The following is a 15,854-nucleotide window of genomic DNA, read 5'->3' as shown; positions in this document are numbered from 1 at the left end:
GTAACAACCTAGTAATTGGGAATGAAGTAAGCTAATGTCTAGTGTCCCGATAGAGATTAACCTTTCTACAAGGTATGTCGTGGGCTTTATACTTTGCCAGATATAATATTTAGCTTTTAAAGAGTTTGATAGGGTTTGAAAGAGTTGGTAAAGGGAAAATCCTTAACGATTTATTACGGTTTGTTACTGTAATGCAACACAACGTACTACGTGATTGAGATCATTTTATTAAACAAGAACTGTAGACCTAACTAGATTACGACCAAGTACTTAAAAGAAAAAAATATATGTGTTAATACAAAAATGACCACCATTCTATCATAAACACGCGAAATGACCGTACTGCCACTATTACATTGCTTGACAGTTGACGACACATTAGCGCAGCGATCCGAGCACTGGCTATTGCGCTGATGGACAGGGTTCGATCTTGGTCATCTCAAAAATTTTGTATGTGATATACACGTTTGCCGTTGTGTGCACGTTTGTGCTATGCTGTTATCACAAACATCTGATAGCGATAATTATTCTTCACTATAGGTACCTATACCACACGGACGACGGAAAAATTATCCACGATCCCATATAGACATGCCATTTACACAATAACTGTCAGTTTACATTATACAAGTACAGTTCAGTTCAGATATCTAGACTACCCTTTTAGTATTAAATTTCATTTTTTTTTTTTCGTTTGCGAGTAAGCACAATTATTCCCTTCATTTGTGAAGTGGCAACTTTTTTGGGCCGGGGCTCTGAATCTTAAAACACTGGTTAGTCGTTGAAGGAAATTATACGAAACTATCAGTAGAGCGTGGAGTACCTATTAAAAGTGACGACGCGTTGGCGCAGCGGTCATAGCAATGGCTGTTCCGTTGGCGGTCGCGGGTTCGATTCCCGCTCACGACAGACATTTGTACCGGCCATATATGTAGATGTTTGTTGTGGTCTGGGTGTTGTGCTTGTGTGTTGTGTGTGTTTCTGGACTCCCGACACAGGAGAAAATCTTACTGGGGGCCGTTGAGCGTGAAGCGTTTATTTATTTATTTAATTATTATTATTATTAAGCTCCGACTTTCATCTAGAGATGTCCATGTGAAGCAAAAGAGATTTAACCAGCAGTAGGACGTTACAAGCTGAATTAATAACTATTTTTATCAACAAATTTTAACACTTGGGCCTTGGAGTAACAGTGCTAAAAATGTTTAAATGAGATAACTCCTCGCCTTATTGCCTCCACTGGTAACAAGAGGGCTGGTGCATTTTATGCCCAGAGAATCGGCATAGCGATTCAACAGGTAAATGCTGCCAGCATTCTTGGCACAATTCCACGCGGACATGATTTATACCAAAACTATCTGTAAATATTTAGTTCTTAAGTTGTGAATTGTAAATATGTATAATGTTTAATAAAATAAAATTTTCAATGTAAACTTTAATGCTACTACTTTAATGCTACTAGTCTTATTCCTAGCTCTACCGACTTCATCAATTAAATAAAGATTCTTAAGAGAGACTTCATTATTGCTTCAATTCCATGTTCAATAGCTTCGATGCAGTTTATTTAAACTAGAAGCAGGAAATTACAAAGAACGCTGTCTGCGGAACTCTCTTCCGCTGTCAATAAAACGAGCTTTATCGCAAGCTTTCCTTCAAGAAACTTCTTAGACTATTATTTATCACAAAGTACATCACGATTAATTGTTTAAATATATATTAGTGTATGTTTACAGCATATTGAAAAAAAATATATAATATTATAAAAGGTAACCAATTGTTACTTTGGTCTAACACTTTTTTTATACTACAAAGGTAAGCAACCATAACAAAGAAAACTTTACATTTAGGCAAGCATCATCGATCATAAATACATAAACGGCCGGACCATAACAAATATCTGTATGGCCTGTACGATATTTCTAGTGTGATCGAACCAACAACCGCTAGTGGGACAGCCAGTGCTGTGAACACTGCACCAATTGTCGTCATCGTCAATTAATTAATGATTATTATAGTTATTGTGTGGCTACCGATTGGTATGTAAGCAGTCAAATTTGGTAGCTGTTTTCCGGGTAGTGTAACGTCTGCCGGGACTCCTAGTATATATGTATATATTGATTACGTTTGTTAATGAAGTTTTCACTTCTGCCGTGCGGTCTTAAGCAAACACTAGTATTATTATTTTTTGAATAATTAAATAAGTAGGAACGCGTAATCGAATTTAATTTTTCATTTATTTAAAAACTAAATTAACAATTCTAAATTTTTTGAAATCATCGTAAAAAAACAGTGTTACAAATACAAAGTCTATTCTCTAAGTTCTAAGTTCAAGGATCGGGAGGGGCATAACATAACCCTAAATTCCTGAGCTCACAGTCTTCCTCCAAAAAGTCCTTCATAAGGAGTTTCTTAAGCGCCGTCCGACGTACCTAAGACAATGTTGATAATATAAAATTTGACAACAGACAGGTTTTGTACACTTTAATATTAAATCCAGTGGGTTAAGCACAGTACTCCTAGCTAGGTTACTAAATAATACGAGTATGTATTAAGTAGTAACAAACCCTTTCCCCTATATATTGGTTATATGGTCGCTGTAGCGTATTTAGCTTAAATTGTTATTAATTTACACACACACACACACACACACTTCAGCCTATCACAGTCCACTGCTGGACATAGGCCTCCACAAGTTCGCGCGAAAAATGGCACGAACTCACGTGTTTTACCTATAGTCACCACGCTGGGCAGGTGGGTCGGTGACCGCAGGTCTGGCTCTGTCGCACCGAAGACGCTGCTGCCCGTCTTCGGCCTGTGTATTTGAAAGCCAGCAATGGGATGGCTATTTCGCCATCAGTCGGTTTTTTAACTTCCAAGGTGGCAGTGGAACTGTATTATCCCTTAATCGCCTCATACGACATCTACGGGAAGAGAGGAAGGGCTGCTTCTTTACTGCCGTAACCACACAGCATTGTAATTAATTAGCACATCTATATTTTTATACATATATAAAAATTAATACCGCAACCTCGCAAACGAAAAAAACTAACTCATTTTCACACACAATATTATCAACAAGAAATTTCTATCAACATAGGTAGTCAAAATATTCAATTAAATACGCATTATTAGGAACTCAAAAAGTACTAATCAGATCGCAATCAAATTTAAATGCGACCACGTGACAAGCACATCCTTTCGATTAGAAAAATGTCATCAAAATCGGTACTGCCAGTAAAAAGTTATGATGCATAGATTGAGAACCTCCTTTTTTGTAAATTGTATAATAACTTAGGTCATTTTTTTTTTTTGTTGCAAGCACGGGCGTACTCACAGAGGGCAAGGTGGGGCATTTAACCCACCCTAACTCGGTTAGGTTAGATTGAAATAGTTTTGATAGCGAAGGTAAATAAATTGTTGACGGTTTTAGATTTCTACTTATTGATTATTATTATATATATTATTGAGTTATTGAGTTTTTACATTTATTTGTTTATACCCCATCCTTACACAATTCTGGATACGCCCATGTTTGTGAACAAATGCAATTACCTATTATAAATAGCATGTGCAAATTGTATACGTGAAACGCACGTAATGGCGGACTTACATCTTTTTATTTATTTAGGTCTTTTCTAAAAGGACGACTGTCGCATTATTAGCTCCTTTTCTCAGAAGTCCGATACAGTACCAATACCTTTGTGCGACAAAAGAGACACGTGTAAACTCGATAAACTCAGTAGTTCAAAAGACGTCAATGAACGATTCAATTTGTTACAGGAATACTAAACTATCATTTAATCTATTTTCAATCATATAGGTACAGATTTTGTTATAATTAAACAAAAAATCACTTCATTTTTAACTGACTTCCAAAAAATGTGGAGGTTCGCTATTGGATTGTATTTTTTGTATGTCACCCTAGAACTTTTGAGTGGATGGACCGATTTCAATTTTTTTTTTATCGAAAGGTGGTATGTCATGTGGTCTCGTTTAAATTTAATTGAAATCTAACAAGTACTTTTCGAGTTATATCTAATCACGAAAATTTACTTGATTATTTTTTCGTCAACATACGTTGTGTTATACCGCATAACTTTTCACTGGGTATACCGATTTTGATGATTATTGTTTTAATCGAAAGCTGTTGCTTTTTAGTAGTCCTATTTAATTTGATCGAGATCTGATAACTACTTTTTGGGTAATCTTTGACATTGCGTATTTACTTAACTATTTTTTCGTCTACTTGCGTTGTATTGCTTGTTTTTTTTTTTATATTATGTTATGGGCATACTCTTGATCCCAGTCTAGCTCTAGAGCACAGATGAGGTCGAAGATGGAGCGAGTTCGCCCAGAAGAAGCCTGTTCACTCGTGCTTTAAACATGTTCGGGTTGTATGAACTCGGAAATACAGACGCCGGCAGGGAATTCCATTCCTTGGCTGTGCGCTTAAAAAAAGATGATTCGAAGCGCTTTGTACGTATGAAAGGTATATCAATCAGGTGCTTGTCGATGTATGTAATTGAAGTAGGCTTTTTTTTTCGTTTGAGAGCAAATACAACTATTTTAATATTACCACAAGTATCCCTGCTACTCTTATTAGTATTATAAATGCGAAATTTTATATCGATGGATGTTACTCTTTCACGCAATAGCTACTAAACTTATTGCAATGAAACTTGGTACATATATAGTACTGAATCAGTACTACTGATTCAGACTAACATATTGACTATTTTTCATCCCAATATTCACAATAAATTGAAATTACGCGGGAAAACGGCGAGATATAACTAGTATAGTAATAACGATGTATATAATGTGAATTTTATGCTACTTCCTAGTCATTACGGTTTTTTATTGTTAATTTTTTTGTGTGGTTTTCTATAAAGTTAATAAAGTTTAAATAACATGTTATCAATATATTTTACTGTGTTATTTTATTTTATGTATTAAATTGTTATATAATTAGATTTTTAATACCTTTGATGATGATTTTCTAAGCTTGTACTGCCTTGGCATTTCTAAATGGCAATACAATTCTTTATTATACGGTACTAATTAAAATAAAGTAAAAGACTGCTAAAGAATTGATTGAACTAAAAAAAAATCTGTTGACGATTTTATAACCATAAAACTCGTAGTTATAGATGAAGCACAAACGAGTTACACTCGAAGCTATAGAGGAGTCACAAACGAGTTACACTCGTAGCTACAGAGGAGTCACAAACGAGTTACACTCGTAGCTATAGAGGAGTCACAAACGAGTTACGCTCGTAGCTGAGGAGGCGTTAATAGATTAGGAAATAAATTTAACTTAAAAAATGGGAACGGCCAGATCACCATCACGTTACAAAGTATTTCTGTAGTACATACTCCAAGACCCATTTCTCACAAACTAATTAATTGGATTATGAAGTTAAAGTTGGCAGCGTAGTTGCGATACTCCTGGTACTGTAGACTTTAGTGGCCGTTTACCATCAGGCGGACGTTTATTTGCCACTCTTATAATATAAAATTAAAATGTTTTTTATACTAGTCTAATAATCTCACAGCTAAAGTCTGCTCTTTCGCCTGCCGCAACTCTTCGCGTATGAACATCATCTCAGGCCGGAGTTGGTGGTGCGCCTGCGGGTCCATGTTGATCTTCAAGTTGGGATCTATACCCGCGAGCTGTTGGTCACTGAAACAAATCTATAATATAAAAATGAGTCGCTGAATGTGTTACTAAGCGCAAAACTCGAGAACGGTTGGACCGATTTCGCTAATTCTTTTTTTAAAATATTCCTTGAAGTACGAGGATGGTTCTTACGGAGAGAAAAATTCTAAAAAAAAAAAAAAAAAAAAATTCCTGAAAAAGTCTAAAAACAACACTTTTCTATACTCCCATACAAAAGATTTGTGATAATACTTAAAAGTCAATTTGAACTTTAATACCATACGATAAAGTTTGTGTTAGGCGATACGAAGTTCGCCGAGTCAGCTAGTATATACATAATTATATATTCTTATACTTATATTTATATAAGTTAACTGCTTAGAATCTGTCCGAGTAGGATATAGACAACACAAGCACAAAAGCTCATATCCCGCTGTATCAGTGGCATAGCGAGGGGCGGGCAAAGGAGCATCATGCCCCGGGCACTACTCACAAAGGGGAGCCAAATGGTCCGCAAAACAAAAAATTAGCATAGCTGCATAGCATCTAGAATGAGGTATATGAAATATAGAAAGGATCACTAACAATAGATGTTATCCAATAGGGATTATCAAAATCTTAGGAAAAAAAAAGGTTTTGTTATTTTTTATGTTGTTTAATTTTAATGTTTATATTGTTAACAGATAGTTTATACTAATATTTTTGATTTGAAAAATTAAATTTTAATATTGTAGTAAAGCCACAGAAAAATGCAATTAAAAAAAGAAATGTAAATATAGCATATGAAAACTGCTTAAATCACGTTATGATGTTATAATTGTGTTGAAAAAAACCGACTTCAATTACATCGACAAGTAATACAACGTGAGTAGACGAAAAAAATTAACCGACGCACTAGTCGTCACTACGATTTCCGAGGATTTCCTTCGATTTCTCTGGAATCCCATCATCAGCTCCTGGTTTGCTTATCATGGTACCACACTTGGGATATCCCTTTCCAACAAAAAAGGAATGAACAAAATCGGTTCGTAAACGACAAAGTTATCCCCGAACATTGAACATACATAAAATATATATATATATATATATAAACTAGCTGACCCCGCAACCATTGTTTTGCCATACATGTTATTAAACCCCTTAATCCTTATATTACCCTTACAACTTACAGTATGAAAAATAGAAGTTGGCTGATTCTCAGGCCTACCCGATATGCACACAAAATTTCATAAAAATCGGTCCAGCCGCTTCGGAGGAGTATTTTTAACTAACATTATGACACGAAAAATTTATATATAATACGGCCGAATTGAGTAAGCTCCTCCTTTTTTGAAGTCGGTTAAAAAATACTAACAATTTCGCACCAACATCGGCTTCAAGTATACCCGCTTCCTCCAAAGTTTCGGGATCCCCCTCATTCTTCGCATCGTCTGTTGACATACTACGCAGATATCCAAGTTCAAATTAAATCCTTATATAAAACACGCGATTTCTTAAGCTGAAAATACCGAATGCCTTAGGTTTGTAAAAGCAGACTTAGAATTGTAAATTTCAATGCTTTATTTCGACTTATTTTTTTGAAGTTTTGAACTTTGAATATTCATTGTAACAATTTAGCGCCACCTACAAATTTAATTGTGAACTATTACGAACTAAGAACTGATTACAGTATCTCAACAAAACCATTATTTATTTAATATTGATTAAATATGTAATCTATTTTACTCTAAAGTTATTTCATACAATTTTACACTATAACTGGATAAAAACTATTTAAAATTAATTTAGTTTAAAAATGAAAACTCACGCAATAAATTAACTTCTCATTCTGTCATGTCACGTGTAAATATAGTCTACTTAGTCTGTGGTAAAAGGGTGAGTGAACTGCCTCATTGTTATTTATTGCATTTGACTCTAATAATACATTAATTAGCCGTTTTACGGGTACAGTGAGTGCAATAACATACATAACAGGTCGTGACAGCCATGCCGATGTGAGTAATATCAAAGGTGTGGCGCGTCGGTCTGGGGCGTTGTTTCTTAGTGTAACAGTGACGTTTGGTGTTACGAAAAATATTCCTACTATCAAGACGCAAGATGACCGAATACAAGCTAGTGGTGGTAGGGGCTGGTGGCGTTGGTAAATCAGCATTAACTATACAGCTGATTCAGAATCATTTCGTGGACGAATACGACCCTACAATTGAGGATTCGTATAGGAAACAAGTGGTGATAGATGGAGAGACGTGCCTCCTGGATATATTGGACACGGCAGGTCAAGAGGAGTACTCCGCGATGAGAGACCAGTACATGCGAACTGGGGAAGGATTCTTGTTGGTATTCGCGGTGAACAGTGCAAAGAGTTTCGAGGACATTGGCTCGTACAGGGAGCAGATCAAGCGAGTTAAAGACGCAGAGGAAGTGCCAATGGTGTTAGTAGGTAACAAGTGCGACCTTCAGGCATGGGCCGTCGACATGACGCAGGCGCGCGAGGTATGATTGTTTACTAATATTTAATATATAATTCATTATTGATATCTCTAAGCATGTCACACAAGTTATCCTCAAACTAGCAATTAAAGCAACCTTACCTAGGTATTTTAGTATTTTGTATGAATATGTTACTGAAATGTATGTTATTAGAAATACTCTTTTTTATATTTATATATTTATTATATTAGTTTTATGTAGATCTATATTAAGAAATAAAAAGTTAAAACTATCTATAAAAAGTAAATAGGTAAGAATAGGTCTTTTAAAATACAATTATTATTTATAATGCTAGCTAGAACTAGAATATATATGTTACAACTTTATTTACCTAAAACTCCTATTCAGTAAAATAAACAAAGACATCTACCCCTTGCTTGGTTTGTGTATGTTTTGTTTGCAGTCTTTTGTTTACATTGTTTAAAAAATTGGACTTTATCACACATCAATTTGTCACATATTTTATATATATATATATAGCTAATGCTTTTACCCACGGCTTCACTTGCATTGAATTTTTTTTCAAAAAAAGTATCCTATGTTACTTCCCATACCTCCAAAAATAGGTATACAAAGTTTCATGATAATCGGTTAATTAGTTTTCGTGTGAAAGTGTAACCAAACAAACTTACATTCTCATTTATAATATTAGTAGGGATATATTAGCTGATATGGCAAACATTCTTCTCCCATATGGATAGGGATACCATTATCACCTAGAGGTTAAAAATTAGCCTATGACCTATTCTTAGATCTACCAAACAAATGAAAAATTTAATAAAAATCAAACGAGTCAAGCGGTTTTAGAGGAGCTCTATAGCAAACACTGATATAATTGATATTAGATTTAATTTTTAACAACCATGTACAGTAATAGTCTTTATTACAAGTATATACTTTATTTTAAAATATTTTAATACAGACCTTTTGTTGGTATGTTTATTTCTAATCATTCCATGTTTTAAGACAAGACAAAATTTATATAAAAATTAGGCCTTATTGCATTACATTCTTATGTTCCTAAACTCAGTAGTTAACAAACACAAAAAAAGTGAAAAAAAAAAACACAGTGCTTAACTTTATAGACTTTTTTGTACAGATAAATAATTATTTTGTTAATCTTAATATTTATTTTACAATATAAAATTAGTCGATTCGATTATAGTAGATTCTGCAAAGAAGAATTGACAAAACACTCAAGAGTTACTGTCTTAAAAAATGTCCATAGTAATCCAAAATAATAATCAATCATAGCAACTTCTTATTATTTATATATATTTTTATTAATGCTTAATAAAGATTTTTTTTTTTATTTTAATTACATTTATATACAATATTTTAAGTAATACTATTATTATAAGGTTACAGATAACAGTCAACTGTTATAACAATTTTTTTTTATAAATATACATAGAAGTAATACATATATAAATATATAACGACAAATATTACACTCAGACTTGGGGCAGGAATTGGACTAGTAATCTCTGGATCAGTGTGCAGGATCATTTCCAACTGTGCCAATGGGCTAATATAAATGTATGAACCAGTTTATATGTTTATATGTCTTTATAATAAGTTTTTAAAAGGTTGATGAAGTCTATTTAGGACCTTAAACCTTTTTTAGGAAGATTATATTTATATATAAAGTTATAGGTTATAGGTTACCTTATGGTATAATTTTGAATTACCTAATTAGAAAAAATATTTACATTAATAAAATTGAGACAATATTCTACCTACAAATATTCAATAGTATAAAAAAATATATGTCAACATTGTAATTAATTGGTCCAAATTAACGCTAGACTAATTAAGTAATATAAATCGGGATTTATTCCATGTACCGTAGGTAGGTTGTATGTAGGTTCTTCCGTGACCATGGCGCCTGCAACTGCGCCGAAATATCGGAGCCTCAAAGATAAAAAGGTACATGGTATAAATTCCGATAAAACCAATTCAAATAATGTTAAGAACCATGGAAATTTAAAACAGGACATATATTTGTTTAAATTTATTTGTATCGAAATTTCTTTGTTTACATAATTAAGTATTTTAAAAACAATAAAAATTAGTCTTTTGAACGTTAATTCCACTGTTATTTGTTTTCTTATTAAAATTATTACCTATGCTTTTAGAAATAAAACTGTGTGTATAAAATAAGGAACTTCATTCCAATATAAATATAATTATATAATTATTCATTAGAACTATAAAAATGGTATCATTAATTTTACTTAAATAAATATAAGAATAGAGAACAATAATTTTATAACTCAATTATGATATTATAAATTTACAAAAATACTAGTGGAAAAAAAACAGAGCAACCTCAAAAATTCTCCTGGAATCTATTTGCAATACTATCACATCAAATTGTAAATTTATATCATCTGGGGATCAAAAAAATATATAAAATAAATAAATAAATAAATGAAAAAAAAAGCAACCAAAGTTGGTCCAGTGTTTAGGAAGAAATCATTAACATTCATACACACACAGAAGGCATACATACAAAAGATATATATAGTATGTAAATTTATCTAAGACTTGTCCTTGAAAGGTTTATCACAGTATAACATACAAAAATCAAACCTACCATTTCTTATCAGTGATTTGTAAAACAAACTTTACATAATATGATAGAGATAAAATAGTAATTTCTAATATACGATCCACCCTATAACATCCCACTGCTGGGCATAGGCCTCTTTCTCAATGTTGGAGAATGTTCAAAGCTTAATCGGCATCCAAAGAATAAAAACTTATAGTACATTCTTTTTCACCGTGGAATTCCACACCATTTATGGCATATTTCTATTTGCAGTTGTGAACCCAAAATCTTTAGTTTCTCAATTGAGTTTATTGTTTTCTGTTTTCTATTTAAAATAAATAATGTGAAGTATAAATAAAATATAACTGTTAAACATTTCTACGTCTACAAGTATCAACTACACTTTTTGTATTTTACATTTTTTGTTATTATATAGACATTTTGTATGTAAAAAAGTTTCACATTGAGTCAGACATTCTTATTTTAATTTATAAATAAATCAAGAAATCAACTCCTTAGCTTTATATTCTTAATATATAGTAAACATGTCATATTATATAAATAGATTTAGAATAGAGTTAGAAATATATAGGAAATAATAAAATATATGTAATCGTGAGAATGACTCATGATCAGTTGAGTGTTGAAGATGCATCAGCTGTGGACAGTAATTTTATTGTTTGCAATGCGACAATTGTTTGAACACAAAGTGTAATAATTATAACATTAATTACTTTGTTTCTGTGTGTTATCAATGTATGACTAGGAAGTTTAGATTAAAGGCAAGTAAGGAAATTAGTCAGATTTAAATTGCTTTATTAACTTTAGGTTTCGTTGTTAACGAATGTTTTGAGATTTAATTCAAGACATCTGTTGTACAAAGCCTTTTCTTATAAAAGATTATAATGTATTGCTAACTTTTAACCCAAAAATTATTGTGTAGAGTTTATTTTATGATTTAAATACAATTCTGTACAGAAACCTATAATATAATTTAATAAAGGTGCATATAATTTTGACAAATAAATAAACATACAGATATTTTTTTTTTTTTCTTAACTCTATACACTTAAGTTTTATTCTGTTTTTTATAAATATATCATACACCTACACATGTCGGTTACAATTTTATTTGATGTGTATAATTATGAATCACACAAGCAGAACATAAACAGTTCCGAAATTAAACTTCTTAGGGGACATCCGTTAATTACGTGAGCTGAGAATAGGAGGTCCAATGAAATCTCACCAAATCTTATTTAAACCGAGGGATAATTGGGGGATATTCGAAAATCTCACCTCAACTTAAAAAAATATAAAATATTACACAAAAAAGTACAGTCTCCATGGATAAGTTATATATATTCTATAAGTGTTCTTTTTTATGTTTTGCTTTAATTTTTATTTAATTTAAATTAACTATACCTAGTGTCCCTGAATGGCTTATCATTTTCCCGAATAATAAAAATAAATTTAGTTTAAAATATTTTTATCGTCAAACTCACGTAAGGTCTAAACTGATCGAAAAATAGCTCACTTAATTAATGGATGCTCCGTAACTATGAAACATCTACAATTCAAAAAATGCTTTTTGTCTTTAAATGTATGTAACTATTTAAAGGAAGAATTCGTTAAATTTCAGGTGGCGCGGAGTTACGGTGTACCGTTCGTAGAAACGTCAGCGAAAACCCGTATGGGGGTAGACGATGCCTTCTATACGCTAGTTCGAGAAATCCGCAAAGACAAGGAAAGCCGCGGAAAGAAGTATAGGAGAGGGAACAAACTAGGCACCCGGCGTCCCTTTAAATGTACACTTATTTAAATATAAGATAAGTTTTATGGATATTTCTAATTTGACTTCGAGACTTTGGAGCTTCCCTTTTCATAGCTCCCTTATCAAATGTTGATAATTAAAAAAAAATTATATACAGAATGGTCTTGTTTAGATCTGCATTTAATTTCCTTGTAAAAACCAGTGCCATTTATCGTTAAGAAAGATTTTAATTTTTCATAACACAGTAATAACAAAACTAATATTTTTATGTGATTAAATCACGGTCTTATATATAGGTCATGCAACTAAGCCCAATTTCAGTGGTGAGAGATTAGTACGATAATGTCATAACTTTTCGTTCGCGTCAACGCCGCCGTAGGTCACTGCTATCGGTGTGTATGGTCACGTGGTGCGGTGCGCACTGCACACGCCGGTTGAGCGACGCTTCATTGTAATTGGTCATACTGAGTGACGTTTCATTGTAATTGGTTATATTTTAAAACATAAATGCTTTTCGTTTGATAGAAAAAGATACAGAATGCTATTCTGTCTTCGCTTTACAGCACACCCATCGATAGTCATGCCTCTGGCGGCCGTAAACCATTAAGCCGACGTACCCCCACTACTGTAGTTGCACGACCTGTGTATAAGACTGTGGATTAAATTTTATTTCACACTTTTTTATGACAAATGCAGTAACTAAATGACACCTATTTGTATATATAACGTAATTTTATTTGATCTAACAAAGTTATCCATCGTTCATAGAAAATATCACAATTATAAATATTGTATAGCAAATTCAAATATAACACACTACAATGATATGATAACTTAAAAAATCTCAAGAAATTATAACGTGCGGTCCGTTTCAATAAAACTTAACAAAGTACGGAATTAAAACAAAGAAATGTTACATTATTCAGTTATAAATTAATTAACTTACAAAATAGAATGGAAGACGTGAGTTTAAGGTTAAATGTAATGGCATTGTTTTTGTTGCTATAAGTAGGTCAGTGGTTATTCAGCAACAATTCAATTCAGCATTAGTGGAAAATGTACAAAATAATATTTTAACCATATTTTTATTCGTAAATTATTGCAGTTTTTATTTTGACTGTTATAAACAATCTTATCAAATGATAAGTCTTTTATTTAATGATAATTATATTGTTTTTAATAAATTTAAATAATGTTATGATTGTGTTTTGACTAGACTCGCTACTATTTTGCACAAATAATAATAATATTGAAAAGGACCGTATGTTACCTAAGATTAACAGATTTTTTTCGTGTATTTTTATACTAATTGAATTTTTCAAGATGGGGACACTTTAAATAGATATAAGCTTCTGCTATTCATTTCATATGTTACTAGATAGTGCTATATCAATTTAGTAATATTAAGCGCTGAATACAGCTGTTATTAGGTGAGTAATAAGTGAATAGAGTTAAATGCTTTTTTTTTATCTTCATCTATTCTAAATTATTTATCTATGGTCAAAATTATGATATTATGGTTTTATATTGTTTTTTTTTTTTTATTTTTATTCAGTAACCTTACAATGCCACATTGCCACTGGTTACTAAAAATAATTATAATTTAGCAAATTGTGAAATTTTAATACTATTTATAAAAATACTAGTATTTTAATATGTGAGGAATATAAATTGAAAATACGCTATGTTTCTAACCCTAATTAAAAAAAATGATTAAATACAAATTATTACATTTACTTCTGTAAAATTAATAGAAAAACAAATTTAAATTCTCAACAGTGCTGTGTTTTTATAGTTATGGTAAGACAAATGTAATTCTTCGTAATATTTGCACTAGAGGTGCAATTTTGTGTTTTTAACTGACCGTAAGTTCATATCATTGTATTTAAAAGAGGTAGGTGCTAAAGCGATGGTTGTGCGCGATCTTCTACATAAAATAATTCTAGTTTTCTGTTATTTCGTAAACTTAAGGTAGCTCGGGGTTATTTTCGTACAACCAACTCACTGCCTTTGTCTATTTTTCGATATGTTAGTTTCAAATAGTTCATTTAAAATACGATACGTACGATCTCCAATTAAAATTTTATTGACTTTTCAACAAATATTAGTTGCATGAAGAATACACAGGTATTAAAGATAACGAAATGAGACAACATAATTATATATGTACATTTAGCAAATTCAGTACATTATTTCTTGTACGTTGGTAGTATTACATGTCGACAGAATATAATAAAACAAACATACATAACTGGTATGATTAATTATATCATTAATTAAAATTAACGTTGAAAATATTGGATGCTAATTCATAAAATAATTTATTTTGTTGTATTCTTGAATAACAAACTATGGAAAATTCTGCCTCAAGCTTCAGTTTTGTGAAATTGCAGTCAACAGATAGTTTTTTTTTTGTATATTTATATAAATGGCATGCAAATATTTTATAGATATATAAACCACTGTGTTGCCATTTTTATGTAATATTTAAAGGCGATTTCATACTAAAGATGTGTTCCGATAATACCCATGAAATAAAATTTCAATACAATTTAACCTTCATAATGTCATACATTTTATAAGAAGCGTCAAATATACCAACATTAAACTTTCAAAGTTGTTTTTCTATTATTAATTGAAAAATTCTTAACTGGTATCAGATATTCGTCGAACTGCCTTTACTCTGAAAATAGTATTCGCAAAATAATGCGGTTGTTTCGTTTCAATTACTTCTGTTATGGCCGGCGCCGGTCTTAATAAAAATAAAACAATTTGTTAATTAGAGCGATTCATATTACTCTGTATCATCATAAATAAAGTTAAAAAATGTACGGTTAAATTATATAATCTGACAATATCAAATAATACTGTTTTATAATATACTGTTTAATTTTTTATATAATCGATCTATACAGTTTTGTATCATACGAGATAAAATTATTATAGTTAAAAAAATAGAAATAAAATTGTTTTTAAAATGATTTTTTTTTTAATTATCTATTAAGTTAATGATGTAACAGCTACACGTAGGTACAGGCTTTGCTTGTTCTACAGGAAAAGTAAAAAAATGTATTTTTTTTTTGCGCGGTTCTATTTATTGTCTAGCCATACTATAATTTGATGACTTACATTATACTTCCAATATAAGCAAAGGTATGTCAAACTATGGTTTTATTTAACCAAACTCATGTATTGTCTGACCTAAATGTCTGTTTGAAGACGAGTAGCGAGTATGAAACTGAATGATTTTAAAATATGTTCTTCCGCTTTACGTAGTATCAAACTATGATTTTATTTAGATATTAATAAATAAATCTATATAGGTAACAGTTTTAAAAAATTAATAGAAAACATAGCTATCAAAATTATATAAAAAA

The 15,854-nt window shown here is 31.4% G+C and overlaps 2 protein-coding genes and 1 long non-coding RNA gene across 3 annotated transcripts; 2 read left to right on the top strand and 1 right to left on the bottom strand.

Annotated features, from left to right (window-relative positions):
* Positions 1–2,215: 2,215 nt before the first annotated feature.
* LOC123659168 lies at positions 2,216–7,263 on the bottom strand. The gene is made up of 3 exons (XM_045594424.1): positions 7,014–7,263; positions 5,554–5,683; positions 2,216–2,429 (listed from the first exon to the last, which is right to left on the bottom strand). Exons 1-3 carry the CDS (start codon positions 7,097–7,099, stop codon positions 2,328–2,330), a joined length of 318 nt encoding a protein of 105 aa, XP_045450380.1. The 5' UTR covers positions 7,100–7,263; the 3' UTR covers positions 2,216–2,327.
* Positions 7,264–7,515: 252 nt separating this feature from the next.
* Positions 7,516–12,648, top strand: LOC123659167 (GTPase HRas). The gene is made up of 2 exons (XM_045594423.1): positions 7,516–8,152; positions 12,346–12,648. Exons 1-2 carry the CDS (start codon positions 7,757–7,759, stop codon positions 12,523–12,525), a joined length of 576 nt encoding a protein of 191 aa, XP_045450379.1. The 5' UTR covers positions 7,516–7,756; the 3' UTR covers positions 12,526–12,648.
* A 1,606-nt stretch (positions 12,649–14,254) lies between these two features.
* LOC123659192 lies at positions 14,255–15,640 on the top strand. The gene is made up of 2 exons (XR_006743996.1): positions 14,255–14,604; positions 14,654–15,640. It is a non-coding gene; the product is annotated as an uncharacterized LOC123659192 (long non-coding RNA).
* Positions 15,641–15,854: the final 214 nt, after the last annotated feature.

This window comes from Melitaea cinxia, chromosome 13 (genome assembly GCF_905220565.1).
Source record: "Melitaea cinxia chromosome 13, ilMelCinx1.1, whole genome shotgun sequence".
NCBI lineage: Eukaryota > Metazoa > Arthropoda > Insecta > Lepidoptera > Nymphalidae > Melitaea > Melitaea cinxia.
The sequence above is the reverse complement of the archived record's forward strand: the minus strand, read 5'-3'. Positions and strand labels throughout refer to the sequence as shown.